Genomic DNA, 26,395 nt, shown 5'->3' on the forward strand with positions numbered 1-26,395 from the left:
TGGAGAAGTAATCAGTAATTAGTAACTAATGACATTTTTTTAAAATAACTTGACCAACATTGGTTGTAATCAGAAAGCATTTGTTAGCAGGATTGCAGTTGAAAACCTGACCACTAGTAGTGAGCATTTTAATTTTGTGCAGACGTTAATAACCTTTAAGTAAGGCTACACGTACACAGGTAATCTTGAAAACTGACATTTTAGGTTTTGGGGTTGTTGTTTTTTTTCAAATCCCGTCCACCCGTGCAGTTAAAAAAAAAAAAATCTCCTTCCACATGTAAACGCCAGAAATGAAGTCAAACGCTATCAAGAACATGCCAAATCCTAACCGTGTAGAAATGTTGGCCAATCATAAGTCTAGAAGCCTGGGAGGACAAGAGTAAACAGGATTTTATGCCCTCACAAAACCTTAGGTACTTCTGAAAAGTTTGAAAGGCAGCTAATTTTGTGTTACTTTTCATGCCTTCATCATTTCAAATGTTAATAACTAAAGACAGCATTTTGGCTGGTATAGACTCACAACTTTGGAATAGACAAAATGCATACATAAATGTAATTTAAAAAAAAATTAAATCAGTCAGGATTTGGGTCATGAGAACGTCTGTGTTGAAAGTAGAAGCCACGTCTGATGTTCACTCTGATGCCTCTCTTTCTAAATGGAGGAACAGTAACTGTGTGTGTATATGTAAGCATGTAAAAACTGCAGATACTAAGATTAACAGCAACAGTATTTTGTCTGTGTCCGCTATTGCAGAAATCTGTCTCATGTAAACAACAACGTGGCCACGGTGTGACGTCAAAAATGGTGCGCACTTTTGACGTTGCCTCAGTAAATCTCAGTTTCGCTCGTCCACACCTAAACACAAAAACGGAGTTTTCAAAAATCTAAACTCTGGCAGGAGTTATTAAAAATATCACCTTTCAGTGATCCAAAATGCCGTTAACGTGTGAACGAAAAGCCCAAGCGCATAGAAAAAGCTGCATTTTCAAAAATACCCGTACATGTGGACATAGCTTCAGTTTATCAAAAAAATACTCCAATAGTCTGTTTGAGAAAAAACTTAGATGTTTTCTATTTTCCTAAATTAACAAGACCATCTCAGAAATAATCACGTTAAAAAGAGCTTCTTATGTCACTCTAAGATATGATTAAGTACATTTTCTAATCTATGTATAATTTGTCAAATATTACAACAGCTGACAAATAGTTAAGTCTCCATTTGTTTTCCTGAATAATAGATCCACATCATCCTCTCTGATGTAAAATATAGTCTAGACTTGCACAATGTAAAGTACATAAATACTGTTCTGGCAGGCAGGAAAATTAGGCTTTATATTTAAGTAAATTATCTTAAGTTTATAAACTGAAATGTGACCTTACTTTAGTTCTTAGATGGTAATAATGTAAATTACAGAGCAGTTAATCCTCAGGGAAATGTAGAAATTTCACTAAATAGTTGTCCTCTTTCATACAGTTGCAGTGTCTCTTCAGTTTTGTGTTCATATGCTGGTGTTTTCACCCTCTCCTGTCTGATCATTTCTTGATAACATTTACATTTACAATAATTGATTACGCAGCAGTGGAGAGTGGACTTTATCAAAGTAGATGTCTTTCTGAAAGCGCTGTAACTAAGTTTAAGAATATAATCCAGCCACTGTTATCATCGTCAATGCCCTGTACCAACATAGAGCAGAGCAGCTATCTGAACGCTACCCCAACAGAGGTCGATTATCTTGTTAATAATTTCACCTCCTCACTACGTACGACTCTGGATACTGTAGCTCCTGTGAAAACTAAGGTCTCTAATCAGAAGTACCTGACCCCGTGGTATAATTCTCAAACACGTACCCTAAAGCAGATGACTCGTAATCTGGAGAGGAAATGGCGTGTCACAAATTTAGAGGATCATCATTTAGCCTGGAGAAATAGTTTGTTGCTTTATAAGAAAGCCCTCCGCAAAGCCAGAACAGCTTACTACTCATCACTGATTGAAGAAAATAAGAACAACCCCAGGTTTCTCTTCAGCACTGTAGCCAGGCTGACAAAAAGTCAGAGCTCTTTTGAGCCAACCATCCCTTTAACGTTAACTAGTGATGACTTCATGAACTTCTTCACAAATAAAATTTTTATCATTAGAGAAAAAATTACCAATAATCATCCCACAGATGTAATATTATCTACAGCTACTCTTAGTTTCATTGATGTTAAGTTAGACTCTTTTTCTCCAATTGATCTTTCTGAGTTAACTTCAATAATTACTTCCTCCAAACCATCAACGTGTCTTTTAGACCCCATTCCTACAAAACTGCTCAAAGAAGTCCTGCCATTGATTAATTCTTCGATCTTATATATGATCAACCTATCTCTAATAATCGGCTATGTACCACAGGCCTTCAAGGTGGCTGCAGTTAAACCTTTACTCAAAAAGTCATCTCTAGACCCAGCAGTCTTAGCTAATTATAGGCCAATCTCCAACCTTCCTTTCATATCAAAAATCCTTGAAAGAGTAGTTGTCAAACAGCTAACAGGTCATCTGCAGAGGAATGGTTTATTTGAAGAGTTTCAGTCAGGTTTCAGAGTTCATCACAGCACAGAAACAGCTTTAGTGAAGGTTACAAATGATCTTCTTATGGCCTCTGACAGTGGACTCATCTCTGTGCTTGTCCTTCTTGACCTTAGTGCAGCATTCGATACTGTTGACCATAATATCCTATTAGAACGATTAGAACATGCTGTAGGTATTACAGGTATTGCACTGCAGTGGTTTGTATCATATCTATCTAATAGACTCCAATTTGTGCATGTAAATGGAGAGTCCTCTTCACACACTGAGGTTAATTATGGAGTTCCACAGGGTTCAGTGCTAGGACCAATTCTGTTTACTTTATACATGCTTCCCCTAGGCAGCATCATTAGAAGACATAGCATACATTTTCACTGCTATGCAGATGACACCCAGCTCTATCTGTCCATGAAGCCAGATAACACACACCAATTAGTTAAACTGCAGGAATGTCTTAAAGACATAAAGACTTGGATGGCCACTAACTTTCTGCTTCTTAACTCAGATAAAACTGAGGTCATTGTACTCGGCGCTGAAAAGCTTAGAAATATGGTATCTAACCAGATTCTTACTCTGGATGGCATTACCTTGGCCTCCAGTAACACTGTGAGGAACCTTGGAGTCATTTTTGACCAGGATATGTCCTTCAACGCACATATTAAACAAATATGTAAGACTGCGTTCTTCCATTTGCGCAACATCTCTAAAATTAGAAATATCCTGTCTCAGAGTGACGCTGAAAAACTAGTTCATGCATTTATTACTTCCAGGCTGGACTACTGCAATTCATTATTATCAGGATGTCCAAAAAACTCACTGAAAAGCCTTCAGTTAATCCAAAATGCTGCAGCAAGAGTACTGACAGGGACTAGAAAGAGAGAGCATATTTCTCCTGTTTTGGCTTCCCTTCATTGGCTTCCTGTTAAATCCAGAATTGAATTCAAAATCCTGCTCCTCACATACAAGGTCTTAAATAATCAGGCCCCATCTTATCTTAATGACCTTGTAGTACCATATCACCCTATTAGAGCACTTCGCTCTCGCTCTGCAGGCCTACTTGTTGTTCCTAGAGTATTTAAAAGTAGAATGGGAGGGAGAGCCTTCAGTTTTCAGGCCCCTCTTCTGTGGAACCAGCTTCCAGTTTGGATTCGGGAGACAGACACTATCTCTACTTTTAAGATTAGGCTTAAAACTTTCCTTTTTGCTAAAGCATATAGTTAGGGCTGGACCAGGTGACCCTGAATCCTCCCTTAGTTATGCTGCAATAGATGTAGGCTGCCGGGGGATTCCCATGATGTATTGAGTTTTTCCTTTCCAGTCACCTTTCTCACTCACTATGTGTTAACAGACCTCTCTGTATTGAATCGTATCTGTTATTAATCTCTGTCTCTCTTCCACAGCATGTCTTTATCCTGTCTTCCTTCTCTCACCCCAACCGGTCGCAGCAGATGGCCGCCCCTCCCTGAGCCTGGTTCTGCCGGAGGTTTCTTCCTGTTAAAAGGGAGTTTTTCCTTCCCACTGTCGCCAAAGTGCTTGCTCATAGGGGGTCATATGATTGTTGGGCTTTTCTCTGTATCTATGAAGCGCCTTGAGGCGACATTTGTTGTGATTTGGCGCTATATAAATAAAATTGAATTGAATTGAATTGAATTCAAAACATGTTTAAATGCTGTGATGTCATTTTAGCATCATAGCCTGCAGAATGTACATAGGTTCTTTTTACTTTTAAGTTGTATGCTCAGATTTTGATATCTTTCATATGGAGACAAAAAAATACTCAAGACAGAAGTGAAATAATCTAAAAAACTAAAGCAGTCAATGTGTTATTTAATTTTTTCATTTATTCTAATAGTTACTGTAAAATTCTACTCTAAGAGATTCATCTTGGCCTTCTTGCAGGATTAAAGCTCGAAAATGAATACACACACATAATATAATACATGTCTTGTGATTGTTAGGCAAAAATGAAGAGAACCCAAAGTTATCAAAACAAATAACCACTAATATGGTCTTAGGCTATGTCCACACGTACCCGGGTATTTTTGAAAACGCAGATTTTTCTATGCATTTGCACCTTTCGTCCACACGTAAACGGCGTTTTTGGTCACTGAAAACGGAGATTTTTAAAAACTCTGGCCAGGGTGGATATTTTTTTGAAATTGTGAAATGCGATTTTTGAAAACTCAGTTTTTGCATTTACGTGTGGACGAGAAAAATTGAGAAAACGCAGCATCAAAGGTGTGCGCATTTTTTGACGTCACAGTGTGTGCCACGTTATTGTTTCGGTGAAATGAATTTCTACAATACTGTTACTGTTAATCGTACTCTCTGCATTGTTTAAATGCTTACATATACACACACAGTTACTGTCCCTCCACACATAGGACTCGGTTCTGCTTCTATGCCCCATCTTTGTTTACTTTTTCCCACCGAGGCTTCTAGACTTCTGATTGGCCAACATTTCTGCACGGTTAGGAATATATTGCCACCTGTTGCTTTGGCATGTTCCTAGCAGCGTTTTCCTTCATTTCTGCCTTTACGTGTGGACGGGATTATTTTTTAAAACGAAAACGGAAAATCTCAGTTTTCAAAAATACCCGTGTACGTGTGGACGTAGCCTTATTCTTGCTCTGCCCAGATAGCAAGGAAACATTGAACAGATGTTGATTTTCCATCTGAACCATCAGAATCGTCAGGGTTGAAATGTCAACACAAATCCAATGTTGAAACAACACTGAAATACTGATGAAACCGCTTACAGCTGCTACCACTTGGACTATTCCATAGCCCCCCCTCTCACAGTGGTACATCCCTTCAGGTAACCATTGTCTTGTACAGTAGAGCGGGACATTAGATTTACTCTCAGCGGAATTGACCGGAGAAGGCATCAGTTCATGCACTGCACTGGCCTGCACCACGATTAATATAAGGTAAGAATGAATGACTTTTGTTCTATTCGTTATTTCCACGGTTGCATTTGAATAACAGTAAAAAAACAAACAAACTTGTTAATGTAAAGTTTCGGACAAAATGTGGGAGCCCGAAATTGTGTCTACTTTCATCTTACAATCCGGCAACAAATAAATTGCACTGCGAACAAAGTCAACAATGAAAACATTTTCGTTTCATACTTTTCCGTTATATTCCCTTACAAAGCTAGCTTAACGCTTCGAGGGTTCCTTTGTTCTTGCCGTCGCCTCGGCGCTTGACCCAGACTTTCGCTCTGTAGTTGCTTTTTAGCATAGTACTACAAAAAATTGTAAATCTGTGATATATGATTGATAAACGTAAAGGTAACTGTATAAATGTGTTCAATGACTTTGTTACTTTTAATGATTGGAGAGCACCCGCTTCGATTCGCACTCAATTCAAACTTTACGTTGCACGCTCACCTAACTTTACGTTGCACGCTCACCTAACTTTACGTTGCACGCTCACCTAACTTTACGTTGCACGCTCACCTACCTTGCGTTTGCACCTTTTGTCCACACGTAAACTGCGTTTTATTATTTATATATTAGTTTTTCGCCTCTCACTGCTTAAGCCATTAATCTTTCTGGAATTGTTTTTAAACAGATGCGACCTCACAAAAGATATTAGCTATGCTGTCAGACCTGACGACAGCTGTTAACGAACTCCGTGAGGAGGTCAGAGCCATCCCTGCTGCAATGAATCGGTAGATGCTGGGGTATTGCCTCTGGATTTGCCCTTGCACAACATTGAGGAGCTAAACAATGCAGAGGCAGCTTTTCAATCATAAGAGGCAAATGAGGCAATGGTAAGTATATAAAGGTTATGTACACTTTGTAACTATAAAGTGTAATAGCTGTCAGATGTGATTTAAATACATAACAACGGCCTGTTAATTAAACACACAAGCACTTGCATACACATTTAAGACATGAGACACGCTAATTCCATCTCTTAAAATGTGTCTATAGGTGAGACGCTTTGCCTTGATTGGAGGGACCACACTGGAGGTGCGAGTCCGCCGTGTAATGGCTTATGCCATTACAAATGAGCTGGCCTCGGTACTCAACTGGGCAGGGAAAAAAACCAAGGACCAGACAAAGCAAAAAAGGGCATTTAAAGATACAGCGCTCTGCAAATGCATATATGGTGGTAAGTTTTACAGTTTTTTTGCTATATTACTTTGTCTTTCTTAATAACAAGACTTTCATGTCCGGTTAAGCTGGAGATGGAGTCTTTGGTCTTTGGCTTGTTCAGTCCTCGGGTTGTAGTTGTACAGCCCGAGGACCCCATGTTTATTTTGTTTTAAAGGATACACGGCACACCATGCTAAGACTTATCACTTATCACAGCTCATATCTCTTTGGGAATCAAATGCGGCAGTTTGCAGATTTACGCCTGGTGACTTTCATGTTTATCAGCCTAGGAGTTTACATACTTTCTCCCCGCTGAAGACAGTTAACAAGAGCTTATTCATGTGCTCTAATTCACTTTTTTTGTTTGTGTGTGTATTTTTTTATTAGATGGCCTGACGCAGCAGTTAGGGGCAAACTCTATGTCCAAGTTTGTCTTTGCACAAGCAGTGCAGAAATGGCTCCGATACGCCCCAGATCGTATGGGTGGTGCAGGACGCACATCATGTATCCCCATCCCAGAGTAAAAAATTACAAACTTCTGTGAAACATATAAATGTAAATAGGAAACTGTCTTTTAATAAAGTATTTAGCAAACGAAACACGCCTATTGACCTTTTTTTGTTTATTTTTTTTTCTCTGTTACATCACATGCAATGCTTTCTTATTTTAGGATATTAATATTGACATGATACATTGTGAGACATTTGTTGTTGTTTTTTTTTTATAAAGGGTGTCCAATTTGAGGAATAAGTACAATTATGTGTTTAGGTGGTTTAAGTATTGATGGAAACATGCAGTAGTTTAGTATTGGTTAAAATACCTATAAAGAAAGGTAGATTTCCAGTCATGATTTAACTGTTGTTTTAATAAAAAGCAACTGTGCGAAAGAGGTGGAAAATCAACACCATAGCTCAACAGTGTTTCAATATCAGAATCTGACATTGTTTCAATGTCAGGTTTCAACATTGATTCAACATCAAAACCTGACGTTGTTTCAACATTAAAAAAGGGTGCAAGAGTGACGTTAGGTCAACGTCACACTTCAACGTTGATTCAATGACGTCGCCTGATATTGACTCAACGTTGTTTCAATGTTTCCTTGCTATCTGGGTGCTCCCCAATTTCCCCCTGGAGATGTCACCATGGCAACAAAACAACAAGCATTAAATGACGTTCCAAACAACAACCAAGCTGTTTTCAGTGCTTAACATTTAACATATCTTTGTTATAAACTTTATTTGTAAAAATCTGTAATGTTGATGTGCACAACCTGGGATTCTGGTTTGAGTGGCAAGATGAAATAATCCACTACTGATGATTACAAGTGTGTTTTTATTGCCTGAGGAAAATGTACATAGACACAACTTGGCACATGTGAGACCAGTCTGATAAAAACTTGTGTTTTTGCAAAAGTGATAATGGAGAATTTAGGTCCTGAATGGACTTCAGTGTAGCTTAGCATATTCTCTTTATAACCTGTGGTTATTAAGACAAATGTGATGCATATATTTGATCACTTCCCTAATAAAACTGTTTTTTCTGTTTCTTATTGCATTTTTATTCCCTATTTTTTCCATTGTTTGTTTTATTTATTTATTATTGTGTTTGTGGTCCCATGGTTTTATTATATTTTCTTCAAGGAGATAGAGATCTCAATGCTTCACAGAAAAATACCAGAGCATTTAAAACATAAAGCAAACAAAAGAAAGTTAACCAAATGCAAGTCCAAAAAGATCATTTTTAGTTGAGACCATCTGGCAAACAGTAGATAGAGGCTAAAACAAATAAAAAAGAATAGTTTTGAACAGAGATAAAAATGTCCTCAAAATAAATAGAAACAATATTTAAACTCAAAGTGAAAACAAGGTCCTGTGTGTGTCCTTTGCTTTGTGTGGGGCTGGACACATGCTGGTTAAAATGAAAAGAATCCATGATGCTGATAAAACCTCTGGCAAAGGGGTTGACGTCATCATCAACGTGTATGATTAAAATATAAGTAATCAATATAAACAACTATTAGCAGTCTGGACTGCTTCATAGTGGAGGATAAGAAGTCACTGAACTCCAAAAAAAGCAATTTGGGCCGAGTGGACAATACACCACAGCATAGTAAAAAGGATCCTTATTCTCGACTTTAATCAGCTCTAGTTCAAACAAAAGAAAATGTCCAACTTTTGCTGAACGGCAGGAGAAATGGCCGTGAAAAAAACACAGTAAGACCTCCTCCATGACCAGACCCCCGAGGCTTGCTGATGAAGAAATAGCCAGTGCTCAGTCAGAAATAAATAAGGAATTCTTTTTGGAAAATATCAAATAATTCAGCAAGATTTATTAGTTATAGATAGAGCATTAAAAAGCGCCATGGTCTGTGAGGTAGAAGCCTCATTATTAGCAGAATCTCGAGTTAGGGGGTGTAAATACTCAGGGTTTGGGCCACTATGCTCGCAGATTCCACTCACCGAGGGGATAAAAGGCCGGCCAGGAGGAGAGCCTGTATGGACCCTCTTGAGGCAGCATGATCCCAGAGACCTGAGCCCTGTGTATAGGGGCGTGAAAAACAAATTTCCCCTCGATTCCAATTTTCTGAGTGCAGGTAACAAGATGTCGATGTTGCATACCAGACAGACCCTGCTGTAGAACAGCCTGAGGTTCACATGGACACCTGCTCTTCTCCTTCTCCATGGTCTGAGGACACAGCTGAAGTTGCCGGACAGGGATCTAGGCACTGGCAGAGGATGGAAAATGCCGACACAAGAGGATGAGACCCATCATTGAAGATCAGATAGATAACAGCGTCTATCCAGGGCAGCCAATACATCATTGATACGGAGCAAAAACAGGACAAACGCAAACACAGGTGCCATCATACCATCACTCTTTTGACCACATTTTTAAGACTAAGAACTAGGAAACATTCACAGATATGCAAAGAAACTTCTTGGGACACTCACAGCTAACTGGATGCGATTTACAGTTTTGATTGATTTTAGCCAGTCACACAGAATGCCCATTACCACAGTAATTTCGACTGCTGCTTAGCTGATGGCACATTTGAAACTGATGACTCTCACTGGTGGACTCAGTTTTCCTCTGTAAATCTCTTGTATTTATGGGTTTAAAATGTGTTTTCATAACTTGCCCCCCCTCTCCCAAACAAATTGGCTTAAATGGACGTGCACACATTTTCAGCTTATTCAAACCAATCAAGATGGGCCTTTTTTCCTCTCTCTTTTGTACTTTTTTTTGCAAAAGTTCTTTACCTCGCCCTCAATCTTTTAATTCCCCGATGGCTGAAGAACCAGTCTAGTTCTTAAATGGCAACTCAGTTTAGTAAATAAGATCAAAGGTCATAAGGGTCATGGTGTGTCAGTCCTCACCATCCAACCCTTTTTGCTATGTTTTGTTATGTTCTCTCCTGGATTCCTGCTTCCCTCTATGTGGGTGTAACAAGGCAGCCTTTTGTGGCTTGATTTACAGTGAAGATGGAGACTGAGACAAAGTATGGTGGAAGCAAGAGGCACTTATTTGCCTACATATATCTAAAGCCATGACATTCAATAGCAGGTCAAGCCTTCTACAGCAATCACTCCTCTGTCTAATGACAAATGGCAGCCTTTAATACTCTCAGCTGTTAATGACTAAACCAATATTTACTCTCATGTGAATTTACCAAATTCTAACATTCCATAAACATTGTACAATACACAATCTCAATAAATAAAAATATCCGTACATTTTAACATTCTGATAATTATCTGTGGGGATACTGGTGGGCACGATTCAAGATTCTTCCCTACCACGACTCACCTGTTTAGCTAAGCTAATTCATTAGACGCAAACTCACTCATGGGAAGCATTAATTGACTCCAGAGTGGAGCAAAACTTGGCTAAGTCTTGGCTCTTAAAGGGATCCTACTCTCTGACATAACTCACGGAAACTCTCAGCTGTCTCTGTCTGGCGACCACGTGGAGGAGTTTAGTGTGTTTGTTTTCCATCCCCCAGTACTCCATTAGTTCTCACCTACCCCTGGTTAAGCAAGCACAACCCACAGATTTATTGGGCAGCAGTTCAGAATGGAGTACCTGGTGTCATGAGAGTTATCTGCGTTCTGCTACACCTAGTGTCTCAGAGCCGCCTGACCCAAGTGACAAATCTGATCTCTTTGCCATTCCTAAAATCTACCATGACAGACCCAATGACGGTTTCATGCTTTTCAGAATTTTCAAGACACTTTTATTAACAGTTGCTGGAATACACAGCTACAGCTGCAGCTTTCCAGTTCGCAGCTCACTCTCAGACAACAACAACGCCATGACAGGACCCAGTTTAAACGTTAAAACTGGCGAGGCGTGATTAATACACACTGTTTCCATGCTTTTATTTGATGGCTTAGTAAAAGAAACCCTTTTCTCAATTATTATTATTATTGGTGAATTTACACGTGAGGAAGTTTAAAACCAGTGGGCACCATTTCTTTTGTATGCAGGAACTGCCACCTGTGAGAGGAGCTGGAAAAACCAGTGTGAGCCACAGAAGCACCACCTTCATATTTGAGGACAACAAACAGGGATCATCATCATCTCTGTGCTCTAAACGACGGCATATTCATGAATGATTCCTCATCCTGAAATGCATTTCTTCATCCTACTTATTTACACAGTGACTCAATTCTTACAGTTAATTGAAAAATAATTTGCCTGTGGTGTGAAAACCATCTGCAGAGGTGAAAAACATCAAAAGAATAAAACTACTGACTCTAATATGAAGCTCCTTTATCTCATGTAGTGCCTGCCCTGCAACCGCCATGGCTCCAAGGCACAATCTAGCTAATGTCTTTAGAAAGAAGAGTCATAAATTTATATAAAGATCATTTATTTATGTATGTGAAACGATAAGGACGGCAGACAATAGATCTAATAGAGACAGGTATGAGCTCCATTCAGCTTTCCCTCATCCAAGTCACAGTAATCTGAGGTTAATAATCAACTAATAACCAAACAAGTGCAGGAGTTAAAACACTGTTGAGCGGGTCCATAGTACCTAAAATTAAGTATTTCCCAAAATCAAGAGTTAAATCATCATTCAGTTTGTTCAGTACTGCGCTGTGACTAACTGCAAAATCCACCAACAGTACACGCAGGTGCAGTTAAACGGCTCCTTCGTGGGATTTACGCTGTTTGTGAACACGTGAAGACTAATGAAGAATTTCTGTGAATTAAAAATGCCCTGAACTTGATGCTTGAAATATTACAGTGTCCTCCTTCTTCTTCCACCGATCCAATTCAGGGTCACGCAGGGATTGGAGGGTATCCCAAGTTTGTGGAGTGCGGGAGGAAGTCGGAGAGAACCCCTGGAAGCCCAGAAAGAACGAACAAACCCCAAACAGAGCCCCCTGCTGGCTGGTGATTCAAACACAAGAGACAGAGCTCACAGTCACACCACCCCCACAAAATATTCTAGCATTTTTATCTAGTGTTTTAGCACTAGCATGCAAGGGTGGTGGTTCTGTGACATAGACAGAGCAACACGATGTGGTCTTTTTCGTGCTGTAAGAGACATCCTGCACTATTTTAAGTGAATCTCCATTTTGAAATTGTCACTGCAGTACTCAGACCGGAGGAATTACCTCAATCCATTATTTAAAACCAACTACTGAAACCTGATCAGAAATCAGTTCAAGTTGTGCAACAAATTTAAGGGAATGAATCAAAAACATTTAAAGCAGCAGATCAACAGTAAAATGCACACTGTAGTGTTGCACACTGATGTGGCAGTGATACCTGAAGTAAACGGTGTGCATAATTACACGCTGCCTTCAAAACACTCTGATCACGGCACAGGTCCTCGTTACAGGTGCACTCTGAAACTCGAGTCAGAGAGTTACTTAGATGCTGCTCTGGCCCACTCTCTTTCTGTAAGCATCCCAGCCCGACTTCCTGTACAACTCTGCAGCTTCCACCCTATCAGAGGCTGCCAAAATGCCTCGTCCCACGATGATGACATCAGAGGCTTTGCTGTAGACAACTTCCTCTGGAGTGGTGTACTGCTGGCCCAGCAAATCTCCTGTAAGGGGGGAGGGAGACCGAGAGAAGGGAAAACAGGTTTAGAGGAGACTGATACAGACTTTGGGAGATCAGCAATAGCAGGGGCAGCACCAGTTTCATGTACTATAGCACCACCCTGTGTTAGAAATGAGTCATGGCACCATAAAGCAGAGTGCAAGGCTGCATGAGGTGCAGTTTGGCCTGAACTTTATAAAAACCTCGAACGAGTTAACACAACTCTCTGAATCTCCTGTTGGGACACGTGTGATCCTCGGGTTACAACAACAAGGGATGTAACACTGAGTGTATCCATGTATCTTCAGTAGGGTGGATTTCATATAGACACTGCATTCACAACTCACTTCGTAGTTCTTTTAGTATGATGAATATAAGTGAAGAAAATGATGATAAACAAAGAAACGTCAGCTCAAAGTTCAGTGAAAGCTGTCAGACTTACCTCCAGCCTGCATCTGCACCCCGGGGGTCATGTGGATGAACTCTGGCCTCTCTGTGAGCTTAGTGCCACAGATAAACCCAATCACAAAGTCCGAGTGCTCCTCTGCCATTTGTACCTATGAAAACACAAAACAGCTGTAAACTGAAAAGAACACAAAGCACATGTAAACAAATTTAGAAGAAGAGCACACAGAAATGAGCTCACCACAGCCTTCGTGTATTCACCAGCAGCCAGAGATCCCTGGGAGCTCATCTGAGCTATGAGCAAACAGCCTCGGGCCAGAGGCTTCCCTACAGCGCTCAGACCTTTCACCACTCCCGGCCCCGGCACTGCGTGGGCATTCACTATGTGGGACCACGATGAAATCTGGTACAAACCACCTGGAGAAAAGACAAGATCACAGCGTTCGACTACTTTGGAGACATTTTTAAGTTACTTTGAATTTACACGACCAAAAGAACGTGAAACCGTCTCACCCTCATACTGATGCTTGACTGTGTTCCCGATGTCAGCGAACTTGCGATCTTCAAAGATAAGAAAGTTGTGCTTTTCTGCCAAGGCCTGCATTTTCTGAATAAAGGCTAATGTGTAGTCCTGTTAACACATATGGAAAAAAAACTAAACATCAGTTTGTTTGTTGCATGTACAGATTTGAGGTTTTAGTTGATCCTGCTGTACCTGGAGGATGTCTACATGGGTCTTCAGCATGCAGATCTTTGGACCGAGCGACTCGGCCAGCTGGAGCAGCTCCTCGCTGCTGGTTACATCAGCAGACACACAAAGATTGGACTGTTTGTCCTCCATAATCTTCAGCAGCTTTGCTGCTAGAGGATGAATGTCTGCAGACAACAGAAAGAACAGAAAATGAGAAAAGAAAAGAGCAAGAGCAGTCCACAGCATGTGTGTGGAGCTCAATGAAAACACCACCAGTCTCTGCTTTGACATGAAATAACTAAATAATTTAAGTTCTACATACTTGGTAACTTGGCTCTTTCTGAATAACTGAGCTCCAGCTTCTGTTCCACACACAGCTTCTTGCTGGCTGGAGAGTCTGTGCCATTCTTGGGCCTGAGAGTGAGTCAAGGTGACAGTTTCACCGATTTTTTGTTTCTAGATTGTAGCGTAATGCAAGCAAACACACCAGCTACACTGGGGGGAAAATTCTGGAGAGTTGTACCTGAAAGTGTTGTTGTCCCGGATGAACTCGAGGACACTCTGGGCGGTTTGGGCGTCGATGGGTTCGGCTGCCTGCAGCACACGGAGCAGCTGAGATATGGAGATGACGGGATGGAGCTTGATTCCCTTTGATGCCAACATCTCCACGCCACCTTGCTCTCTGTCTATTAGTACAATTGCATCCGTCACCTTGAATAAAAACATGTCAGAGGTCATTCTTGTGTACTGCTGCTCTTGATGACATCAGTACAGCGTAACTATGATATTATTATCTTTACTGTAACGTTAGACTCTGGACCTTCAGTCCCTCTTTGTAGAGCACTTCAGCAGTCTCCAGGATGCTGGTGCCGCTGGTCACCGTGTCCTCAATGATCAGGCATGTGTCCCCCTGACGGAACGACCCCTCCACCAGCCGTTTGGTTCCTGAAGCAGAGTTACAGAAGGCAAATACTGAAGGACAAACTTACAGTAATTCTCAAACTATGAACTATTAACCAACAATATAGCATGCTAGATGAAGCACGCACTTTCCTGCTTTGCATTTTGTTTTTAAGGTTTGGTTTACGCAGGTTCTGCACCATTGAACTGGGATTTCAAACAGTTTAATGTCTGCCTACACTGGACACCTGTGTATTCATGCACACCTCAGTGGGGGTACTGCCCGAGGCTTCAGCTTTTTCAAACATCTGGACAGCAAGTTTAATCAGAGCCTGTAGTGGCAGCATTTTTTATTCTTTTGAAAACCTGATCAGCTGAGAGCGGCTCACCATAGTCCTTGGCCTCCTTCCGCCTGATGAGCATGGGCAGCTCATGTTGTGAGCAGATGATTGTGGCCAAAGGCAAGGCTGTGTAAGGAACCCCACACACAGAGTCGAACTGCAGACCCTCTTCCTGCACTCGCTGGTAGATGAGATTTGCCACCTGGAAGTAAAAAACAGTAGTTTGGGTCTGTTGTCAGAAAAAAAGATCAGAGTTTAGAGTGATGTGTTGCAGATGATGAACTTCTAATAAAATGTTAATTAAAAAGCTGATACAGCTGTTTAAAGCTGAATGGTTTGAAACGCTCATCCTTATCTTGTCCTGAGTGACCTGAAGAGCTTCAGAAAGCTGCAGATTCCTGTAACGATTATTGAGGCTGGAGTGAGAGATTAGCTGGTGAGAGGTCCAGTTTTATCTGTTTTAACTGCTATTTTCCGTGAAAGGAGTTGATCCCTGAAACTCAGTCATTGTGTCTGCTACATTACTGTGAAATAAACCACGTGAGTATGAATATTACACAGGAACTGACGAGTGCCTACACAGATACTGCATCCAGCAGACGTTTCATGTGTCCGGTATCGCTTTAAGCTGTTCTGTTCTGCAGTCACGAAGATAGCACGTGTTACCTGGTTCATGAGCGCGGGGTGGGACACGAGCACCCTCAGGTCGATATAAATGGGTGTCATCAGGCCGCTCTTCAGCTTGTATTCCCCGAACTTCACTCCGTTCACGTCGTGGAGCTTCAGGATTAAACTATCAATTGAAGCGCCGTCCATTCTCTCCGTATCTACGAGCTTCCGCTGGACTTTCACTCGTCCTCAAAACTTGCTCGTCCAGTTCGCGGTACCGCAGTTACGGTAACACAAACACTTCCGCTAAACCTTTCAGAATAACAGCGTCAATGTCCGTTTTAAGAGCGTTTAATGTTTACAGATCAAATGTCGCGTAGCTCAGTGAAGAAACGTGAAGAAGCCCGGTAGAAAGAATCGTTGTTTGTGAAAGTTCAAAAATGAAGACTCGAATAAATAACGTTGCGACAGGCTGCGGTCCAGCCTCTTAGCTGTGATAGGCTCCAGCACATCCAGAAGATGTATGGATGAGAAAAGTACGCCCTAACCGGAACTAAATACCCGCGTCAGCGGTATAGCCCTTCAAAATAAAAGCACCGACCTCAGTTGTATATGTTTACAAAATGTGTGCACGTTTTCAAAATGTACAATTTATATTTGCATTTCAAGTTATCGAAATAATTTACTCAACACATCTGTGGGTTTTACAGTAAAAAGAAAAAAGACTAGGATTTTATGTTTTTTGTGTGATTTCTGATCAGTTGCATTAATACAGTATGTCAATGAAAAAACAACTAAATTCAGACACATGAGGTTGAGCTATAAAGAATGATACCAAGCATGGCAGGGAAACAATAAAATAAAACAATTTAAAGGTGAAATACAAATGTAAAATCAAAAATGGCCAGTTATGTTTTGGACCTCAGAGGGTTGACTCAGCAAATCATGAAAGATTAGGTTTAACTGGTTTTTGTTCATGACAGTGCAGATTTCTGACATGGTGTATAAATTTACGCATGTAACAATTTGATTTTTTTCTAACAAAAAGTATGAAACGCAAGTGAGAGGTTATGAATCTCTCCCTCTCTTTTGTTGTGTGTGTGTGTGTGTGTGTGTGTGTGTGAGACAGAGAGAAAGAGAGAAATGGTGTTTAACAAATCAGATCACATCCAATACCACTTTGTAGCAATGGAGACCACAGAGGAAAGAAGTATCAAGAATGGTGAACGGTGAAAAGCTCCATACTGTTCTCATGAAAATGTCTCAAAGAGAAAACTGACAGAGGTCATAAAACTGGTTTCACAAGGCGCAATGTTAGCCGGAGACAACAAACTGCTGGCAAATTTACCATAATGTGATATTAGCCACAATGTTTTTAATTAGATGACAGTTTAAAGCCAAGGATGGAACTTTCTTGAAATCTGAACCAAAGGCCACCGGTGTGCTTGTCCCCTCTCTGCTCTCACTCATAAGCCCCTTTCAACAAACGTATGAAACCTGTGCAGCACTAGGAAGGTAGCCTCAGAGTATGTCATTTCCTCGTTTTACTTTCAATCATGGTCATCGAGTCTCTGACAATAAGAAAATGTGTTTACATCATTTTTATAGATCCCATAAATAATTGTGGCTATATTACAGAACAGCACACAGAACAACATACTAATTTGTAAAGAAAACAATTTTCACTAGCAGTCAAAAACTAATGTGTACATTTTAAAGAGTGAGAAAACAAAATTTGTGTTCACGTTTGCAGTTTTGTTTTGTTATACAATATTTGAAATAAAAAAAAACAACAAAACACTACATTTTCAGAAATATTTGTTGGTGTTTTCTTGTTCGTTTGTTTGGTTTTTTTTGTACTACTTGAACACTAAAGTGGCCCTCCATTGAGATGAGAGTGCCAGCAGTGGCCCACAGCTCATTTAAGTTTGACACCCCTGTGTTAGACTAAATGGCAACGAAAAAGTTGTTCAAAAGAGCAACTGTCATAATATGGAAATGTGTAACTTTGAAATAGTAAAGTAGAATTTAGATAAAGTCATTATGATCTAGGACTGTAACATGCAAAAAATGAGCAAATGAGAATATAAGACAAAATTCATGCCAGAAAAAGTCACTAGTGTTATGTCATATTACGACATCCCAAACACAACCTACAGTAACGGAAAAAAGAAAGTGCTCCTGCAGTGTACCTTCAGCAGCAACTTCATTATGCAGGAATTGTAGTCCTCTCTTCTTTACAGCGTTGCTTAAGTTCATTAAGGTTTGTGCAACTCTTTAAAAAAATCAGGAATATTATTTTGAACATACAGTGACTTCTGAATCACTAGTCATTCAAACGATATATCATAAGAAAAAGCAGAATTTGTTATAACATGATCATGCAATGTGAACACACTGATTGCTGGAATAATTCATCACTGGTGATTATTGTTAAGGGCTCTGCTTGACAGTTGACAAAGTGTTGTCATTTGTTCAGATACAACTAAACTGTGCTCCCATATTTGTTTTAGTCTTTCTTCCTTAGTCATACTTCTTCGGTGTTTTTCTAACTGTGATGTTATGAACTTTAATATTTACCACATTAACTGAGGCCTGTAGCGTCTGAAATGTAGCTCTTAAATTATTGACTGACCTTGAGGTGAATATGCTGGGGCATCCACAGAGAAGATAAGTAACTGTCTCAAATGTTTTCCACGTGTAAATAATTTTTCTGACATTAGAATAATGAACTCCAAATTGTGTGGAAATGACCTCATGAACCTTCCCAGACTGATGGGATAAGCAATTTCCTTGATGCTGATGTCTTTCCTGCCAAAACTTCTGCTTGTATAGAGGTGCTCACAGTTGCTGATCAATAAATAAAATACATTTGATTAGTATGACTGCAAAACGTTTTTCTGAAAGACGAATACTAAACAACAGCCTCTCAAAATGCATTAATACCTGGTCCTGAGCTTGAATCTGCAGCAACCCTTCTTAGCTGCCATACTGCTGCAGGTCTTCAGACTTCTAGCATCTTCTTACTTTCTTGTAGCAGCTGTGACTACATTATTTTCTCAGTGATTATTAAGTATCCTGATTCTGTTTCTCATTCTTACACGTTATGCAGAAATGGGCACCTGGAAGCCATAAATGTAGCCATAGCTGACTTTAATTGTGACTCCACTTTTGTGACATTTGGTTGAACAGCTTCTAGCATCAGAAAAAAAAAGAAAAGAAATATTCAAAGAATTAAAAATAAAATCCTAAAGTGTAGCATACCAGAGCACAGCAACATTCATGAGAGCTTATGTACTTCATGTGGTGAACACTGCGTGATGCATAAATATGCCAAAATTTGTTCTTGTAGTTGTATTTATTTTAAGAACTTACTCTGTAGAGCCAAAATCACCATGTGCACTCCATAATGATGGTGCTGTAGATTTTCCTTAGTAAAAGTAGAGTCAATGACAGGACTGCTGTGGATAAAAAGGGCGACATCTGATAAGTTGGATTACAGTTGAAGGATATCTGTATTCTTTTCTTTCCTATTCGCATTTCTCTATGTTTATGCTTCTAAACAAGAAGCACAGTGAATTGTACTTGTTGTTTCGTTCAATGAACGTACAGTACTGATAACACACAATAACAAAGAGCAAACTGTGAATATGTTCCCAGAATGCAAATATGATTTGAGATCTCTCATCTAAACAGTGCTTTATTAACCAAGCCAAGATGGATTAGCTAACATTCCTTCCACGCCTGTGCTACTATTGGCAAAACTGTAGCTCTCTGATTGCAAGCGATGTTCATTTGCATCGGACACATGGTCGAAATGAGATTCCCTTGGTGATGGATGGGCTCACTCTTCCTGCTGTTTAAACAGTCTGACTAAAGACTTGTGGGGATGTGTTCCCAACTCCACACAATTCATATATCCCCCATCCACTTCGTACCTGGAAATGGGATATGTCACTTTGGTGGATCAATGCTGTTTGCCCACACTGTATCATGTTGCAAATTTACTTCACAATGCTGAAAGTGAATAGACTTATTTCCCTAATAATCTTCTTTTAAAGACCCATCTGGTCTGATGCTATGTGGATGACTCAGATCAATATGATTGAGATTTTAAAATATGCCTGTATCTTTAGCATCTGTCCTTTGCTGAAAAATTATAATGACTAAAACCGCTCAAATTCATGATTCATGTTGCTATTTGGAAAAAACCTTATGGGCTATGAGTGGAAATATTAGTGCCATTGCTGATTTTCTGCTGAGCACTGGTCTTATAAATTGCCAGGCAGTTCTCCTGCAGAGAAGAAGGAAACCTTGACCCAGAAATAATGACAAAATATTCATTTAGTTCCTCATGTGCTACACTCCTAAATCCACAATGGGATATTTTTCAGTTGCAAGTAAGAGTGCTGTGATAAAAAAAAAAATCTGTCTCACTAAAACTGTGTAAAAACTATTAGAAACAGCTTTTTTAAAAAACAAAGTAAAAGTGTTTGGAGTGAATAAAATCCACATGTTATAACTATTATTTATTAGAAGGTTATATCATGTTTATTGTTATACATTTAACTGAAGACATGGTTACTTTTTTTGCATTCTTACAGTAGCATTAAGCTACACACAGTTAAAAACAAACAAACAAAAACGTAATCTTTCCACATAGTTATTGTTTTCTCACCACACAGAGCCTCTTGTCCACTCAGTCTGTGATATAATTGCTTTAGGATAAAGATAAAGATGCACTGTATGTGGCAAACACAGTATGACTCACATCCCCACAAAGATGCCCAAATGGAGGGCAGTGGGGGACAATCAGGAAGTTCATTTGAAGTAGATAAACATTTCTCTAATTAGCACTGAAGTGCTGAATTAGTTTAGATACATAGTGTCAAATGCATAATATTAATCACACACACAAAAGAGAGAGAGAGACCGAAAATGCCAAAGTACTAACCAAACCTTTATCAAAGCTATTCTAATATGTTTCCCTCTTAAAATGTCTTAATTTACATTATCTCCATTATGCGACTGTATAAAGATATTTAGGTCCCCACAACATGTTTAATACCTAGACCACACACAAGCACACAAAGGACACATCTTGTAACCTCTTAAGTCACCGTTCATTTGCCAAATAGGTGAAATTATCATATAAAGCTGTAGCATGATCCTAGCCCTAATAATGAACAGGTCATTGGGGATGTTGTGGATGTAAAGATGTTCAATTATCTTAATTCATTTAGCATTTGCTTTTGTTTGTTTTTTCTGTAAAGTACTGCATTATACTCCAGTAGTCACAGCAGTAATGCAAGCAGCACCATGGGAAGAACTATCAGTGTGTGCAGAACTGCTTTACATGAGTTCTAATTCAACATTAAGATCACCTTTACAAGTCAATCCAAATTCATGGACAAGCTTACATTTACGATTCCCAATGCCTAAGTCATTTAATTAAATAGCACTGGGTTTCTGAGTAACTCACTCAGTTTTAGTTAATTTTATATACTTCACTTATATGCTTCAATTTTATGTACTTTTACTTAGGAAAAACCAAATTATTTGCAATCTCCAGTAAAAAAACTTTTTTATCGTATTATTCCAAAATGACAAGCTGATACCTTTGCGATTGCTGGTGCATGTGATCCCCCCCCCCCACCCCCCCATACACACACACTCATCAATAAACCTAATTTTGGTCAAATACTCCCCCCAAAAGCACAAAACTTGCTCCCAGCTATTTGCAGTCATGAACAGATACTGTATTTTATAATGTCATTTAATGCTTCAGAGAGGAAATTGAGATGGGAGCAGCATAAAGTGACAGTGTGAGAAAGAGGACTCAGCAGTTTCCCTCCTCATTAGAAGTCTTGTAGAGATGCTACAATGTTTAGGATTCTTCCTCAAACTGGGGTTTTCCTCTCACCTTGACCAAGTTCATCTTATAACTACACAGAGACATGTCTGTGAAGACTTCCAAAGTTTTAGTGTGGTATACTTAACATTCTGCCTTTTTTGTCTCTTTGTCTCCTGTAGTCCAAGTGCAGCTCTGAATTCAATGGATTCATTGGTTGATTGCTGTGTTGAGCTGTTTTTAATGCTTATTTTATAATGTCACAAAAAAGTGTAACATAATTGTTGGATTCTAATTAAAATAGTGAGTGCAGTACCTTTTAAGTTGCATCTGAGCAACTTAAGCGGAACACTTTTTAAAATTTGCATTTGAATTTCTAACTAAAATTTAACTTCACCTCAAGTTTGAGGTTTTAAGAGGTAAGAAACACAAGGTTGCAAAAGCCTCCACGTTCCCCTGAAATGAACGTTAGTGTAGCAAAGGACTGACTGTGACGACTTCGTGACAAATAAATTCATCATCGGCTTTGGTCATAAACCTTATCAAAGTCCGAAAGGAAAAAAAAAAATTCGATGTGAGGTTTTACAACTGGACAACCGCTGCACCAGAATAAAAAAAATGCTAAGAAAAAGTAAGAAAAATATATCATAAACACCCATGAATGAGGAGCCTGTGCAAGCTATTACTGTTTGTCTGATTTACTTCAAAATTGGCTGCTGTATTGATGGAGAAATCACCTGTAATTCACAGCTGGACTGGATCTCCTATTTTGTTCAAAACACATTCACTAAAACCAGTGCCATACACACACATACAGTGTGACTGCTACTGGTTAGGTTCTTTAGTAATAGAGTGTTGTAGTTGTGGCTTTCAGGACCCTTTAAAAGAAGATAAGATAACCTTTATTAGTCCCACACGTGGGAAATTTGTTTTGTCACAGCAGAAAGTGGACAGTGCAAAGTTATATAGCAAAAATTAGAGAACACTGGAATACAATAAGAATAAGATACGATACACAACTGTACAGAATAGAACAGAATAAAATAAAATACTATATACAATAGAATAAAATAAAATAATATATACAATCAGATAAAAATAGAATACAAATGCTATATACAACTGAGTGAAAGTTAAACTTTGTCAGAAAAAGAGTATTGCACTTTGTCTTATTGCACATGTGTGGGTTTGTGTGTGTTTGATCAGCTGAAAAAGTCTTTGTTGTGGAGTCTGACAGCAGTGGGGAGGAAAGACCTGCGAAATCTCTTAGTCCCACATAGCGGGTGCTGCAGCCACTGAAGGAGCTGCTCAGTGCTGTCCGAGTCTCCTGCATGGGGTGGGAGATGTTGTCCAACAGGGATGACAGCTTAGCCACCATTCTCCTGTCACTCACCACCTCCACTGGGTCCAGAGGGCATCCTAGAACAGAGCTGGCCCTGCAGATCAGCCTGTTCAGTCTCTTCCTGTCCCCGACAGAGATGTTGCCACCCCAGCAGACCACACCATAAAAGATGGTTGAGGCCACCACAGAGTCATAGAAGGTCTTCAGGAGTGGGCCCTCCACTCTAAACGACCTGAGTCTCTGCAGCAGGTACAGCCTGAGACTCAGGTCTTTTGAAGTGAAGGGCCCACTCCTGAAGGCCAGGATATAAACAGTGTTAAAATTGAAGTCTTTAAAAATGCATAGAAATATAGAGGGGTTACATTTCAAAAGTCATTTAATATTTGATCACATGAAAGAAATTAAAAATAATGTGTGAGTCAAACTACTGATATTTCTGACATACTTATAAATGAAGCAAACAAAACAGGAGAGCAACATGTTCTCACTGTTACTAGGTTAAAATAAGTTGCTAAATGTGGTACAATACACCATGCACTATTTGAATACAAAGTTAGTGCAAGCTATAATATACTCAAAGCTACCTGCTCTTTAGTGAATTAAATCTGAGTAGCTGGAGCTGCCATGTTACCAAATACAGAAAGAAATTCAACGCTAGGCCACAGATAAAATAAAGGCTTCTTGGTAACTTCAAAATAAAATCACAAAGACTTTGAGCATCTCATCAGCCACAGTATAAAAAAAATATGTCTCTGACCTTTTGGCATTCAGGTGACCCTTACATGCTGTTCAAGTTAAGTTTTACTTTCTCAGTTATGAAATTTGAGAGCAATAAAAATGCTCTAAATGTCATTCTTTTAGCCTGAAATTTGGTGACTTTTCCAAAGTGACCAAAAATACACAAAAATAAAAAGAGGGGTTGAGGAGGTCATTGAAGACACCTCAGCTGCCATTACAGCGACTGTGGTTAATGGGCAGTTTCCCAGTCTAGTTTGCAATAAGCTAAGTGTGATTAAATGTTGAATTATTATTGCTATGCCAAAATTGTAATGATCATAATTTTTGTAATGATACAGATTTGATGTTTAAAGGTTTTTTTGGCAATAATGGTTATATAATAAATCTTAACACTTTCACAATTTTCTTCTCATTTTAGTTTTCAATAAAATATATTGAAATCACTGTGGATGTTATTTTTGTATGTATTATGTAAAACAGGACATAACACTGTGTGATAACAGATATTTTCCCAGAGTGAGCCAGCTGCAAAACATTTGGCACGTCACATAACAACAACAATTCAACATAGAAGAGCCTGGACTGCTCTGTGTCAGACAAGAATAGGTACAGCAACTATTTTCTTTTCACAACAGTAAATATCTGGGAACTGAGGCAGACTCTGTCTGTGCTCGTTTAAAACACTGAGGTAGATTTTAATTTAAGATCAGATAGAGGGATGCTAGTCTTTCAGTAAAAGGTCATTCCATGACATAGGTTGATAGATTTTGGTAGAAATATCAACATTAACACTAGCACTGATGTGTTTCATCCCAGTGTAGAAAGTACTAAATTTAGCATCAACCTTTAAGTGTAAGTGTAAACTTTCAGTCTTTTGCAGTGATGAGCTTTTTAGAAAATATTTTTTAGTTATTAACAAAAACATCATTGACACAATGCACATTTGGTTGTGGATAGTTTGCTCTTTGAATTTCTCTTCAAGTGTATGGGATGACCCTATCTGAGCTGGAAAGCCATGTGCTGAATTCTAAACTCTGCATTATCAGTCTGCAAATGAAACCAGTGTAACACGACTGCATACTAAATCTCACCACAGAAGTTAGTATAGCTTATCTAATGTAATGCAATTTCCCATTTGGCCCTCTGTGCTGGGTCTTTGTGGCCTCTCGTTGATGAGGATTCACATGACAAATGCAACTTTGCAAACTTTCCTTTGTTTTGGAAATGAGTGGTGTTAGTTTCACCCTGGCAGACATGTTTCATTCACACCTTAACATAAAGTGGTGAGGGGTGTTGGCAATGAATGTGAGCCAGAGATCAGTGGATGGGGAGGCACCAAGAAAAGCTTGTGTTATGCAAAATGGGAATTTAAAAGAGAATGAGTTTTTGTTTCTGCAGCTACTGTGGAAATTGTTAAAGTCTTCAGCATGCGTTCTTGAAGTTGCTATTCATGGTACTGTGAGGTTACAGGCTAGATACTTAATAATAGAGTCATTTTAGAGTCACTGATTTGCAAAGCAAAAGCTAAACTCAGTCCAGATGTAAGTTACAATTGAAGACCAATAGATCCCAAATGAAAACCCACAGGCTCAGGCTGTCCCAATAAATAAACACATTTAAGTCACAGGATTAACAAATTCTGGTGTAAGTCTTTCTGACTGAAGAAAATAATACAAAGAGAAACTTGCATTATGCAGCCTTTTATTTAGATACCAACTAACCCATGTTCAGATGTTTTTATATGCGTCTGTTCTACTGTATTCTAATGTAATGGTTACACTTTTATATTTCTTGATAAGAATTGATTTATGCTGTGGTACACCGTTGTAACATGCAATGTAGAGCAGCAATATAACTAATTGATGTTTTCATGATGTTGTCCTGTAAAGGACAGGAGAAGATTTATTGTCTGTGTTTTTGCCACAAGAAGCTGAGTCTCTGTGGGAATGCATATATGCATCTTTTCTTGGTGGTCCACCTTTAGGGCTTTGGCTGACCGCTTCCCTGTGCATTACCATGGCAACACTCTCTCTTCCTACTAGGGATGCTCTGTTGAGTAGCCTGTGTTCGTGGAAGTTTTAGTAATGTGTGCATCATGTTATTGAATTGTAAGATTCAAGCTGAAAACTGCTCACTGTTACTCAGCAACTCATACCCTGTCCCACTGTTTCCTGACTGTGGGATTTGTCCCCAGCTTCCTGTGTATGCAACACAAACAGCAGGAGACAACAGAATGCAGGCGCATGTGTGAACATGGCATTAGCAACCTCTGACTAGATTCCCCACTGAGGTAGATGCAAGAGAGTCAACAGTAGAATGGCCCCTTCTTTCTTGCTTCTTTGTTTTGGGGATAGGCCTTATTGTCTCAGTTTTCTCTCTCACTGTGTCTCCTTCACCTCAGGCCATAACAGCGAGGTGTTGAAAAGACATGTAGTCAACAGAGGCATGTGACTCTTGAGACCACATTACAGATAGAAAAGCTCCTGTGACAGAAGTACTTCTGTCTAGAATCACGAGATATCACAAGATACAGACACAGACAAAGCTGTGTGTCCATCAGTAAGAAGGCATTACACTTGCTTAAATTCATTTCTTAGAAAAATAATGAATCTTCACCTTTACCTTTTCAGCTTTCAGACTAAAATATAACTATTTATGTAATGGTAACCTGCCTCTGGTCTTCTGCCCCCTACAAATGTATATCCCCACAGCACAAGTAATACAATTACACACATATTGTATTTCCATCACTTCATGGAAAACACTAAATTACTTTATTTTATTGTGA

General features: G+C 39.3%; 1 protein-coding gene and 1 long non-coding RNA gene across 2 annotated transcripts; one reads left to right on the top strand and one right to left on the bottom strand.

The window, feature by feature from the left end:
• Positions 1–5,189: 5,189 nt before the first annotated feature.
• LOC146504909 (uncharacterized) lies at positions 5,190–7,489 on the top strand. Its single transcript, XR_014877618.1, has 3 exons — positions 5,190–5,494; positions 6,141–6,686; positions 7,058–7,489. It is a non-coding gene; the product is annotated as an uncharacterized LOC146504909 (long non-coding RNA).
• Positions 7,490–11,526: 4,037 nt separating this feature from the next.
• Positions 11,527–16,236, bottom strand: LOC146504910 (uridine 5'-monophosphate synthase-like). Its single transcript, XM_085182974.1, has 10 exons — positions 15,734–16,236; positions 15,116–15,269; positions 14,647–14,771; positions 14,350–14,537; positions 14,149–14,240; positions 13,851–14,011; positions 13,649–13,766; positions 13,377–13,552; positions 13,173–13,287; positions 11,527–12,734 (listed from the first exon to the last, which is right to left on the bottom strand). Exons 1-10 carry the CDS (start codon positions 15,881–15,883, stop codon positions 12,556–12,558), a joined length of 1,458 nt encoding a protein of 485 aa, XP_085039100.1. The 5' UTR covers positions 15,884–16,236; the 3' UTR covers positions 11,527–12,555.
• Between the last annotated feature and the right edge of the window lie 10,159 nt (positions 16,237–26,395).

Source organism: Neolamprologus multifasciatus, chromosome 13 (genome assembly GCF_963576455.1).
Source record: "Neolamprologus multifasciatus chromosome 13, fNeoMul1.2, whole genome shotgun sequence".
Lineage (NCBI taxonomy): Eukaryota > Metazoa > Chordata > Actinopteri > Cichliformes > Cichlidae > Neolamprologus > Neolamprologus multifasciatus.

What these genes read in the sequence shown, in the direction of transcription:
- LOC146504910 (XM_085182974.1), bottom strand. Translation starts at nt 15,883, where the DNA reads ATGGACGGCGCTTCAATTGATAGTTTAATCCTGAAGCTCCACGACGTG. An exon ending in GAAGGAGGCCAAGGACTATG is followed by an intron (nt 14,772 to 15,115) that starts GTGAGCCGCTCT and finishes ACTCTGCTTCAG; the next exon opens with GAACCAAACGGCTGGTGGAG. An exon ending in AGTCAAGCATCAGTATGAGG is followed by an intron (nt 13,553 to 13,648) that starts GTGAGACGGTTT and finishes TCTTTTCTCCAG; the next exon opens with GTGGTTTGTACCAGATTTCA.